Raw genomic sequence first — 12,770 nt, forward strand, 5'->3', positions numbered from 1 at the left:
GCTTTAATGTAAAGAGCGAGGTACTGACAAGGGGGCGAACCCCCTCATATATGTAGTAAAAACATGAGCATCCAAAAGTTCTTTGCGTAAGCTAATTTATAAGTTACGTATATCTTTTACTAATAAAAAGATTTGTAAAAAATGAAAAGTTCTAGTTGCCTTTTTAATTAACCAAAAAATCGGAGGGCACCTAGGCTTCCTCCCCCACTGTTTTTCTCAAAATCATTCGATCAAAATTATGAGAAAGCCATTTAGCCAAAAAAAAAATTACAAATTTCGTTTTAATTATTCCTCTGTGGAGCGCCAAAATCAAAACATGCATTGATTCAAAACGTTCAGAAATTAAATAAAAAAACAAGTTTCTTTTAACTGAAAGTAAGGAGTGGCATTAAAACTTAAAACGAACAGAAATTACTCCGTATATGAAATGGGGTTTCCCCTCCGCAATCCCTCGCTCTTTACGCTAAAGTTTGACTCTTTGCCACAATTCTAATTTTTAAAACAATTAAAATTTTTAGCGTAGAGAGCGAGGGATTGCGGAGGGGACAACCCATTTCATATACGGAGTAATTTCTGTTCGTTTTAAGTTTTAATGTCGCTCCTTACTTTCAGTTAAAAAAAACTTGTTTTTTTTTTATTTAATAGCCTGAAAAAGCGATCTCTCTCCAGGAAAAACGCTAACAAGAATTATTAACAATATTTAACAATTTCGAAAATATAGTGTTTGTTTTGATGGCAGCGAGTGGCCCTTTCAAACGTGGGGCTTGATTAGACCCAATTACTTTATTTCTGGCCCTGGCTGCAAACCACTGAAAGGTTTTCCCTGTGGAATATATCGGAAGTCTATGAAAGAATTGTTATCCTAATTTCGGCCAGGGGAGAGGTCCTTATGTTTCTATTTCCATCCATTCTGAATTTCAAGTGTTGAATATTTCAAATACTGAATTTCAATTAATGAACTTTAAGTAATACGTGAAACCTTTTTGCACCCCTGCCTTGAGTTGGTAAAAGAAATATTATATTTTAGAATTTGCTTCTGAGATAAATTTTTTAGAGCTGTAATTCCATAAAATCAACCACTATGCCTAGGGCTTTGGAAATTAGTTTTTTTGCCACAAGACCGATCACGGATGCGTGTTTAATTGTTTGTTTATTTTTTTCCCAGGGGTGATCGTGTCGACCAAGTGGACCTAGAATGTCGCGATAGGGCTCATTCTAACGGAAATTAAAAGTTTTAGTGCCATTTTTAAGTGACCAAAAAATTGGAGAGCACCTAGGCCCCTCCCACGCTCATTTTTTCCAAAAGTCAATGGATCAAAATTTTGAGATATCAATTTTATTCAGCACAGTCGAAAAACATAATAACTATGTCTTTTGGGCTGACTTACTCCCCCACAGTCCAAGGGGGAGGGGCTGCATGTTACAAACTTTGACCAGCGCTTACATACAGTAATGGTTATTTGGAAGCTTACAGACTTTTCAGGAGAATTTTTTGGTTGGGGGAGGGGGTTGAGGGGTGGGAGTTGAGGGGTGGGGTTGAGGGGAGGGGAATACGTGTTAGGATTTTCTAGCATTATTTTGAAAAAAAAAAACAATGAAAAAATATATATGAAAAGGTCTATATGAAAGTTCTAGTGCCCTTTTTAAGTGACCAAAAAAATTGGAGGGCACCAAGGCCCCCTCCCACACTAATTATTTTCCCAAAGTCAACGGATCAAAATTCTGAGATAGCTATTTTATTCAGCGTAGTCGAAAAACCTTATAACTATGTCTTTGGAGACGACTTACTCCTCCACAGTCCCCATGGGAGGGGCTACAAATTACAAACTTTGACCAGTGCTTACATATAGTAATGGTTATTGGGAAGTGTACAGGAGTTTTCAGGAGGATTTTTTGGTTGGGGGAGGGGTTGAGAAGAGGGGGATATACTGGGGGAACTTTCCATCGAGGAATTTCTCATGGGGGAAGAAAATTTCCCCAAAGGGAGTGCAGGATTTACTAGCATTATTAAAAAAAAATGAAAAAATAAATATGAAAAAGTTTTTTTCAGCTGGAAGTAAGGAGCAATATTAAAACTTAAAACGAACAGAAATTATTATCCATATGAGGGGCTCACCTCCTCCTAATACCTCGCTATTTACGCTAAAGTATTTTTAGTAATGTCAACTGTTTATTCTACGACTTTTGTGATTCAGGGGTCATTCTTAATGAATTGGGACAAAATTTAAGATTTAATGTAAAGAGAGAGGTACTAACGAGGGGGCGAACCCCCTCATATCTGTAATAAAAACATGAGAATAAAAAATTGTTGACGTAAGCTACATATAAGTTACGTATATCTTTTACTAATAAAAAGATTCGTAAAAAATTAAGAGTTCTAGTTGCCTTTTTAATTAACCAACAAATTGGAGGGTAACTAGGCTTCCTCCCCCGCTCTTTTTTTTCAAAATCATTCGATCAAAATTATGAGAAAGCCATTTAGCCAAAAAAACAAAATAAATATACAAATTTCGATTTAATTATTCCTCTGCGGAGAGCCAAAATCAAAACATGCATATATTCAAAAACGTTCAGAAATTAAATTAAAAAAACAAGTTTTTTCAACTGAAAGTAAGGAGCGACATTAAAACTTAAAACGAACAGAAATTACTTCGTATATGAAAGGAGCTGCTTTCTCATCAACGCCCCGCTCTTTACGCTAAAGTTTTTTACTGTTTTAAAAAGAAGAGTTGACAGAAAGAGTCAAACTTTAGCGTAAAGAGCGGGGTGTTGATGAGGAAAAGTTTCAAGCTCCTATCTACAAAAATGTGGAATTTTGTATTTTTGCCAGAAGACCGATCATGGATACGTGTTTATTTGTTGTTTTTCCAGGGGTGGTCGTATCCCCCCTGTAATGAGCAGTATTAAAACCTAAAACGAACAGAAATCATTACGTATATTAGGGGGTTCGTCTCCTTCACAATATCTCACTCTTTATGCTAAAATATTTTTAGCAATTTGAACTGTTTATTCTACGGTCTATGTGATTCAGTGTTCATTCTGAAAGAATTGGGACAAAATTCAAGCTTTAGTGCAAAGAGCAAGGTATTGAAGAGAAAGCGAAACCCTCATATACGTAATAAAAATATACAAGTATAGAAGTTCATTATGCAAGTTAGTTTGTATGTTACGTATATTTATTACTAATAAAAACGTTCATAAAAAGAATAAAAAGTTCTAGTCGCCTTTTTAAGTAACCAGCAATTGAAGGGCACTAGGCCTCCTCGCTCACCCCTTTTTTTTCAGAATCGGCCGATCAAAACTATGAGAAAACCATTTAGCCAAAAAACTTAATATGGAAATTTCGTTTTAATTATTCATGTGCGGTGGGACAAAATCAAATCGTGCACTAATTCAAAAACGTTTAGAAATTAAACAAATAAAACAAGTTTTTTTTAACTGCAATTAAGGAGCATCGTTTAAACTTAAAACTAACAGAAATTATTCCTTAACAGAATTAAAAGTAACAGAAAGTATACGAAAGGGATTGTATCCTCCTCAACGCCTCGCCCTTTACGCTAAAGTTGTTATTATTTTAATAAGTAGAGATGTGAGAAAGAGTCAAACATTATCGTAAAGAGCGAGGCGTTGAGGAGGGGACAGCCCCTTTCATCTACGGAATAATTTCTATTTGTTTTAAGTTTTAATGTCGCTCCTTACTTGCAATTAAAAAAACTTGTCTTTTTATATTTATATTTCTCAAGAGAGACACCCCACACATTGTTGAAGTGTGTCGCTCATGAAGGAACAATTGTATACACTATGTTGCACTTCAGGAGTGGAATTCAGGTATATTCAGGCACTTCAGGAATTCAGGCACTTGAGGTATATTGTTGATCTAGGTAAGTTTAAGTAGATAAATGGCAGCATTTCGGTCAATTTTTCTTAATGGAAGATATTTTGTTTAATCTCTACAAAAAAGTAGTTTTCATTGGAAATGATGGTAATTACATCAATTGTTACTTTGATTTCTGTGTCTCTGGCGGCCACCCCCCGTCCGGCCACTTTCATCCCGGGCACAGATTCATCTTCCTTTGAGTTTGCACTTAGTTTTAGTAGTGTTTCTACTTATATGGATTTTTCCATCGATCTATGGAAATTGGTGTCTATCAATGGATAAAAGAACGCAGTTACGGAACCTAAAAAAAGTGGAATCCTCATGTTCACCCTTTCTCTATAAATTACAATATAATTACAATATATAATTTTAATATATAATTTATTTATCTATTTATATTATATTATTTATATTATTTATATTATATATTTATATTATATTATTATATTATAATTTATTATATATCTAATTTTAATATATAATGTATAATTTAATATAATATATAATTATATATACAATATATAATTACCAGAGACCTCTGCTACAAATTCTAATTTTCAGCTCAACGTCAACAAGTCGTCCTGACGATATCTGCAACTTTTTCGTCCGTGGCGTAGGGCATTGGTGCTTTTTGTTGTAAGGTTTTTGGACAAAGCCCTTACAAAAAAGAAAGGGATACTCGTGTAATATACAAAGATAATTTCTTAAACCACGTTGGCCTGCCATAATTTAAAGAAAGGAAACGATCAAAAACGGGTTTTTTAAGACCAATAAAAACGGGTTTTTTAAGGCCGAATATTTTTAGAGGACAACCGCCTCTCTTCTTCAGCGCGAACAAAATAAGATATTCAAGGAAAAGGCCGAAGAAAAAAGCCATTAGGACAAACGCGGAAAGTCAATGCGAAAAAAAAACAAAAAACAAATAAAAAAATTAAAGATAAATAAAATTCAATAAAAGCCAAAAACCATAAAAGTTTAAAACAAATACCTAACAACCATAAAGCGAATCATTTATGAATATCCACGATTTGCACAAAATTTAAAAAATAGAACTGTCATTGACGGATAGTAACGAACAACTGAGAAATAAAAGAAAAAATTCATTCATTCAAAACAAAACGAACCAGCAATTAAATAAGTTGAAGAACTATGTATTCTGATTTCTGATATTAATAATTGCGTTTCTTGCAGACACCCTTTGAGATTTAAGGGGTTGTTGACGTGTTTGATTATGTGATTAGGAAGGTGGTTCAGGGCTTATTTCAGGGACTACTGAAGTATCGGCTTCTCTTGAATTTGAGAAAATCGAAATATGACTCATTTATTCTTAAATCACCAGAATCTCTGTTCGTAGCTGGACCTAAATGTTGGTATTTAAAAATTTTAACAGCTTCCTTGTAGCACTGGACAATCTCTATGTCATGTGAAATTAAGCTACCTTGGTTAAATACAATAGTATGTTCCAGGTGATCAAAGATGTGTTCTGTAAGGGCAGAATCAAAATTTTCTGCTTTGTTCCGATTTTTAAGGGTGTTATCAATTGAATTAGAGTGCTGAGTTAACCTATCAATTGAATTAGAGTGCTGAGTTAACCTATCTGTAAGCCTTTGATCGTTCTTCCCATGTACCAAAGACCACTCGAGCATGGAATTCTGTAGACCCCGGGGTTTTCACCTTTCGGGACAGGGTCTTTAGCCTGATAAATTTGGGAACTAATAGTTTTACTTGGTCTATGATAAATGTAAGTATTTCCTTAGATCTTTGGAAATGTGCTCTGAAACCCCTTTTACGTACGGGGGAATTAGAGGGAGATAGGTGTTTTCCTTTCTTGGATGTTCTGGTGCACCGAAATAATACTTGTTTTGAGTTTGGGGTCTGTAAAAAACCTACACATAGTGACCATTACTTAAATATTCCTCTAATCATTCTCCTGCGGCTAAAAGAGGAGTGGTAATTTCTCTAGTAGATAGAGCATTGCAATAAGATTACATAGTTCTCCGTCTTATTTAATTTCTGGTTCGTTTGTTACGAATGAGTGGATTTTCTTTCTTTTATTCCCCAGTTGCTCGCTAGTATTCGCTGATGGCAGTTCTAAGTTTTTGGATTTTGTGCAAATCGTGGATCTTAGCGAATGACTCGCTTTATGTTTGTTAGGTATTTGGTTTTAATTTATATAATTTTTGGCTTTTATTGAATATTATTTTTTTTTTCATTGATTTTTTTTTCACGTTGACTTTCCGCGTTTGTTTTGTTGGTTTTTTTCTTCGGCACTTGAATACACTATTTTGTTCACGCTGAAGAAGAGAGGCGGTTGTCCTCTCGAAATATTCGCTTTGTGTTTTTTTTTCAGTATTTTCGGGTTAAAAATCGAGAACAAACCGGTTTCTTAGTTGGTTTCTTTCAGCTTAGCGAGAGACAAGACAAAGACAAGTGACAGAATATATGGGAAATATATAATTTGGGCTGTATATTTGCGCATTAGGGGAGTTGGGAGTAAAGTATTTGGACAGTTCGAAGCTTGAAAACAATTCTTACTTCATAATATGCAGAATAATTGTATCTAACACATTTTGCATGCAGACCCACTATACTTTACCCCACCCCCCTAATATACAAATTATAGTCCAAATTTGTTTCTAAAGTATTATATTCTCTTCATACTTTGTAATATTTCATTAGGATTGAGCGTCAAAGAAAAAAGTTCTAATTAAATGAAGCACTTGAGTGTTTCAGCCGTCCTGGCCGAGTTGGTTGGTGCGCTGGATTCGGGATCCTTTGTCTGAGAGGACGCGGGTTCGAATCCCAGTGTACCCAATTCTTCAGTTGGGACGGGGGTCAGTGGCGTGACTCTGTAAGCTTAGCCAGAGTCGACCCAGCTCTAAATGGGTACCTGGAGAAATCTGGGGAAGGTAAACAGGAAGGGTGTGTGAAAGCACAGGATGGCTGGCCCCCAACCCCCCATTGCACTTCCTGGCTGAAGGGCCAAGAAACGGAGATCAGCACCGCCGGTAGGGACTGTAAAGTCTAATGCCGTATCCTTTACCTTTACCTTTTTACTTGAGTGTTTGCAGTAAAATACACAAGTACCAAGAAAAGTTTGGAGAGCCTTACTTCCAAGCAAAAAAAAAATAAATCAAATCTGGACAAAATCCCAATCTTGTGACTGTGGACGATTAGGAAGGAAAAAGCTGTCAGATTTTTGTGGTCATGTACTTGGACCATGAAACTTTTGTGGCACCTATCGGCTTACAGAAAATTCTAGTCAATCCGAAACGCCATCTACGGACCTGAGTTTTCGGTCCGTGTCGTTAAGGTAGCCTAAAGGAAGCGGGGAAGTGTATTTTGCCCTTCGCAAAGGAGAGACTGAAAATTAGAATGGGAAAACCTTACCTTTGTATTCAGGAGTTTTTTCAACTCCTTCATATAATATCTTTCTATTCCTTCTGACCATTGTATCAATTTACAACCAAGATAAAAAGACAAACCCAATAAACAGCAGTTTTGGCAGAGTCTAACAAGAATTCATGACATCATGACTCAAACGCTTGTTGCGTCTTCTGACGCAAAACTAGCTAATTAACTTGGTATCTGGTTTATACATTCGGAGAAAAGGCGAAAATGACCACTTCCTTAATGATATGCTTTTTCTTGCTTTGTGCCAATTCTCCGATACGTGTAAAAATTTGTCTTTCAGAAATTGAAGTTGTTCATTCATACTATTGATGAAAAAGAAACAACTGAGAGTATGTTGGGAAGGATTTAGTCGGATAGAGCTTATCTTCTATTTTTTTGTGGTCACCCAAAGACAAAAAGAATGTTTACTGTCCTACACTTTCATATTAATTTGCATTGGTTTATTTTGAAATGCATTTCCGCAAGCCAATTATATCGTAATAAGGTGTGTGACCAATAATGGGAAGCAAATGACCCCTCCTTTTTTAATCTGTTGTTTTACTTATTTGTAATTACTATTATAAAATATTGAGCCCAGTGAAAAGAACAAAAATCTTTCAAACAGTTTGTGGTAACGAACAGTTGATTTTAAATATATAAGTTTCATCAAGTTTAATCTTACCCATCAAAAGTTATGATCCTGACAAAATTTGCCTTATTTTAGAAAATAGGAAGAAACATCCCCTAAAAGTCATACAATCGTATCGAAAATTACACCATCAGATTCAGGGTATCAGAGAACCCTACTGTAGAAGTTTCGAGCTGTTATCTACACAAATGTGGAATTTTGCATTTTTGGCCAGAAGAAAGATCACGGATGCGTGTTCATATGTTTTTTTTGTCTTTTGTATTCTTTTTTCTCGGGGGTGATCGTATCGTTCAGTGGTCCTAGAATGTCGCGAGAGGGCTTATTCTAATGGAAATTAAAAGTTCTAGCGCCTTTTTTAAGTGACCAAAAAATGGAAGTGTAACTTGGCCCCCTCCCTCGCTCATTTTCCCCAAACCCACCGGATCAAAATTCTAAGATAGCCATTTTATTCACCATAGTCGAAAGACCTAATAACTATATCTTTGGAGACAACTTACTCCCTCACAGTACCCGTGGAAGGGGCTACAAGTTACAAACTTTGACCAGTGTTTAAATATAGTAATGGTTATTGGGAAGTGTACAGACGTTTTCAAGGAGATTTTTTGGTTTGGGAGGAGGAGAAAGCTAGAAGGGGGGGATACGCGGGAGGATTTTCCATGGAGAAATTTGTCACGAGGGAAGGGAATTACAATGAAGGGGGTGCAGAATTTTCTAATATTATTTACAAAACAATGAAAAAATAAAGATGAAAAAGTTTTTTCAACCGAAAGTAACGAGCAGCATTAAAACTTAAAACGAACAGAAATTATTACGCATATGAGGGATTCGCCTCCTCCTAATACCCCGCTCTTTACGCTAAAATATTTTTAATAATTTAAACTATTTATTCTACGGCCTTGGTGATTCAGAGGTCATTCTTAAGGAGTTGGGACACAATTTAAGCTTTAATGTAAAGAGCGAGGTATTGACGAAGGGGCGAATCCTCTCATATACGTAATAAAAACATACAAATATAGAAGTTTGTTACGTAAGTTACGTATGTTTTTACTAATAAAAACGTTCGTAAAAAATTAAAAGTTCTAGTTGCCTTTTTAAGTAACCAAAGAATTGGAGGGTAATTAGGCCTCCTTCCCAGCTCCTGTTTTTCTCAAAATCGTCTGATCAAAACTATGAGAAAGCCATTTAGCCAAAAGAATAAATTAATTTGCAATTTTCGTTTTAATTATTCATTTGTGGAGAGCCAAAATCAAAGCACGTATTAATTCAAAAACGTTCAGAAATTAAATAAAAAAATAAGTTTTTTTAACTGAAAGTAAGGAGCGACATTAAAACTTAAAACGAACAGAAATTAATACTCAACGTCCCGCTCTTTACAGTAATTTTTTTTTTACTGTTTTAAAAAGTAGAGTTTAGAGACAGAGTCAAACTTTTGCGTAAAGAGCGAGGCGTTGAGGAAGGAACAGCCCCTTAATTTTAGGAGCAATTTCTGTTCGTTTTAAGTTTCAATGTCGCTCCTTACTTTCAGTTAAAAAAAAAACTTTTTTTTTATTTAATTAAATCACAGACTACCATTTTTCTTTTACAAGCAAACTCAGTTTTTGTGCGAACGGGAAAACTATTTAGGACCATTGTCTATATGCTCTAGTATTGAAAACATTTTTTCTTTTTTTTAAATATATAGCAAATAACATGATGTGCTAACTACAAGTTGCTATGATTTTGTTTTACCCTACCCCCTTAAAAATCTTCGGAAATGTCTGTGCGCTTCTTATTCAGATTATCAAATAATTCTTTTTTTATTATTGCTCCCCTCTCAGCCCAATTCTTTTTATTTTTGTCCGTTTTGAAAATAGATCTAAGTGGGTGCCTGTTTAGGGGGTCCTACATAATATGAATAAATTGGCAAATCAGTTGAAACAAATAAAAAGAACTGCAAAAATAATAGCAGCTGAAAGTGTGAGTGAATATTGGAGGGGAAGATCAAGTAGATTCAAAATTTTGACTTCAGGGAATCAAGAGGACAAAAAGGAAGCTTTCAAAATTTCAAAAAAGATTCAAAATTTTGACTTCAGGGAATCAAGAGGAGCTTATCAAGAGGACAAAAAAATGCTTTCAAAATTTCGAAATTTCAAAAAAGATTCAAAATTTTGACTTCAGGAAATCAAGAGGAGCTTATCAAGAGGAAAAAAAGGGCTTTCAAAATTTCAAAAAAGAATCAAACTTTGACTTCAGGGAATCAAGAGGAGCTTATCAAGAGGATAAAAAAATGCTTTCAAAATTTCAAAAAAGATTCAAAATTTTGACTTCAGGAAATCAAGAGGAGCTTATCAAGAGGACAAAAAAAATGCTTTCAAAATTTCAAAATTTCAAAAAAGATTCAAAATTTTGACTCCAGGGAATCAAGAGGAACTTATCAAGAGGACAAAAAAAATGCTTTCAAAATTTCAAAATTTCAAAAAAGATTCAAAATATTTGACTTCAGGGAATCAAGAGGAGCTTATCAAGAGGACAAAAAAAATGCTTTCAAAATTTCAAAATTTCAAAAAAGATCCAAAATTTTGACTTCAGGGAATCAAGAGGAGCTTATCAAGAGGACAAAAAAAATGCTTTCAAAATTTCAAAATTTCAAAAAAGATTCAAAATTTTGACCAGGAAATCAAGAGGAGCTTATCAAGAGGACAAAAAAGGGCTTTCAAAATTTCAAAAAAAATTCAAAACTTTGACTTCAGGGAATCAAGAGGAGCTTATCAAGAGGACAAAAAAAAAAATGCTTTCAAAATTTCGAAAAAGATTCAAAATTTTGACTTCAGGAAATCAAGAGGAGCTTATCAAGAGGGCAAAAAAAGGCTTTCAAAATTCAAAAAAGATTCAAAACTTTGACTTCAGGAAATCAAGTGGAGCTTATCAAGAGGACAAAAAAAGGCTTTCAAAATTTCAAAAAAGATTCAAAATTTTGAATTCAGGGAATCAAGAGGAGCTTATCAAGAGGACAAAAAATGCTTTCAAAATTTCAAAATCTCAAAAAAGATTCAAAATTTTGACTTCAGGGAATCAAGAGGAGCTTATCAAGAGGACAAAAAAAGGCTTTCAAAATTTCAAAATTTCAAAAAAGATTCAAAATTTTGACTTCAGGAAATCAAGAGGAGCTTATCAAGAGGACAAAAAAAGGCTTTCAAAATTTCAAAAAAGATTCAAAACTTTGACTTCAGGGAATCAAGAGGACAAAAAAATGCTTTCAAAATTTCAAAAAAGATTCAAAATTTTGACTTCAGGAAATCAAGAGGAGCTTATCAAGAGGACAAAAAAAGTCTTTCAAAATTGCAAAAAAGATTCAAAATTTTGACTTCAGGGAATCAAGAGGAGCTTATCAAGAGGACAAAAAAGGCTTTCAAAATTTCAAAAAAGATTCAAAACTTTGACTTCAGGGAATCAAGAGGAGCTTATCAAAGGACAAAAAAAAGCTTTCAAAATTTCAAAATTTCAAAAAAGATTCAAAATTTTGACTTGAGTAAATCAAGAGGAGCTTACCAAGAGGACAAAAAAAGGCTTTCAAAATTTCAAAAAAGATTCAAAATTTTGACTTCAGGGAATCAAGAGGAGCTTATCAAGAGGACAAAAAAAAATGCTTTCAAAATTTCAAAATTTCAAAAAAGATTCAAAATTTTGACTTCAGGAAATCAAGAGGAGCTTATCAAGAGGACAAAAAAAGGCTTTCAAAATTTCAAAAAAGATTCAAAACTTTGACTTCAGGGAATCAAGAGGAGCTTATCAAGAGGACAAAAAAAAATGCTTTCAAAATTTCAAAAAAGATTCAAAATTTTGACTTCAGGGAATCAAGAGGAGCTTTTCAAGAGGACAAAAAAAAGGCTTTCAAAATTTCAAAATTTCAAAAAAGATTCAAAATTTAGACTTCAGGAAATCAAGAGGAGCTTATCAAGAGTACAAAAAAAATGCTTTCAAAATTTCAAAAAAGATTCAAAATTTTTACTTCAGGAAATCAAGAGGAGCTTATCAAGAGGGCAAAAAAAGGCTTTCAAAATTTCAAAAAAGATTCAAAACTTTGACTTCAGGAAATCAAGTGGAGCTTATCAAGAGGACAAAAAAAGGCTTTCAAAATTTCAAAAAAGATTCAAAATTTTGAATTCAGGGAATCAAGAGGAGCTTATCAAGAGGACAAAAAAAATGCTTTCAAAATTTCAAAATCTCAAAAAAGATTCAAAATTTTGACTTCAGGGAATCAAGAGGAGCTTATCAAGAGGACAAAAAAAGGCTTTCAAAATTTCAAAAAAGATTCAAAATTTTGACTTCAGGAAATCAAGAGGAGCTTATCAAGAGGACAAAAAAAGGCTTTCAAAATTTCAAAAAAGATTCAAAACTTTGACTTCAGGGAATCAAGAGGACAAAAAAATGCTTTCAAAATTTCAAAAAAGATTCAAAATTTTGACTTCAGGAAATCAAGAGGAGCTTATCAAGAGGACAAAAAAGTCTTTCAAAATTGCAAAAAAGATTCAAAATTTTGACTTCAGGGAATCAAGAGGAGCTTATCAAGAGGACAAAAAAGGCTTTCAAAATTTCAAAAAAGATTCAAAACTTTGACTTCAGGGAATCAAGAGGAGCTTATCAAGAGGACAAAAAAAATGCTTTCAAAATTTCAAAATTTCAAAAAAGATTCAAAATTTTGACTTCAGGAAATCAAGAGGAGCTTATCAGGAGGACAAAAAAAGGCTTTCAAAATTTCAAAAAAGATTCAAAATTTTGACTTCAGGGAATCAAAAGGAGCTTATCAAGAGGACAAAAAAAAATGCTTTCAAAATTTCAAAAAAGATTCAAAATTTTGACTTCAGGGAATCA

At 33.9% G+C, this 12,770-nt stretch overlaps 2 protein-coding genes across 2 annotated transcripts in view; one reads left to right on the forward strand and one right to left on the reverse strand.

Annotated features, from left to right (window-relative positions):
* Positions 1 to 7,447, reverse strand: part of LOC136035553 (1-phosphatidylinositol 4,5-bisphosphate phosphodiesterase delta-4-like) — an 84,443-nt gene extending 76,996 nt beyond the window's left edge. Inside the window, exon 1 of the mRNA XM_065717417.1 lies at positions 7,268 to 7,447. Coding sequence (XP_065573489.1) covers positions 7,268 to 7,328 — 61 coding nt within the window. The 5' untranslated portion in view covers positions 7,329 to 7,447. The remainder of the gene's footprint in view (positions 1 to 7,267) is intronic.
* LOC136035554 (uncharacterized) overlaps positions 5,903 to 12,770 on the forward strand; it is an 83,380-nt gene continuing 76,512 nt past the window's right edge. Inside the window, exon 1 of the mRNA XM_065717420.1 lies at positions 5,903 to 6,031. The gene's annotated coding sequence lies outside the window, so the exon portion shown is untranslated. The remainder of the gene's footprint in view (positions 6,032 to 12,770) is intronic.

The sequence above is a fragment of the Artemia franciscana genome, chromosome 14 (assembly GCF_032884065.1).
Source record: "Artemia franciscana chromosome 14, ASM3288406v1, whole genome shotgun sequence".
Classification (NCBI taxonomy): Eukaryota; Metazoa; Arthropoda; class Branchiopoda; order Anostraca; family Artemiidae; genus Artemia; species Artemia franciscana.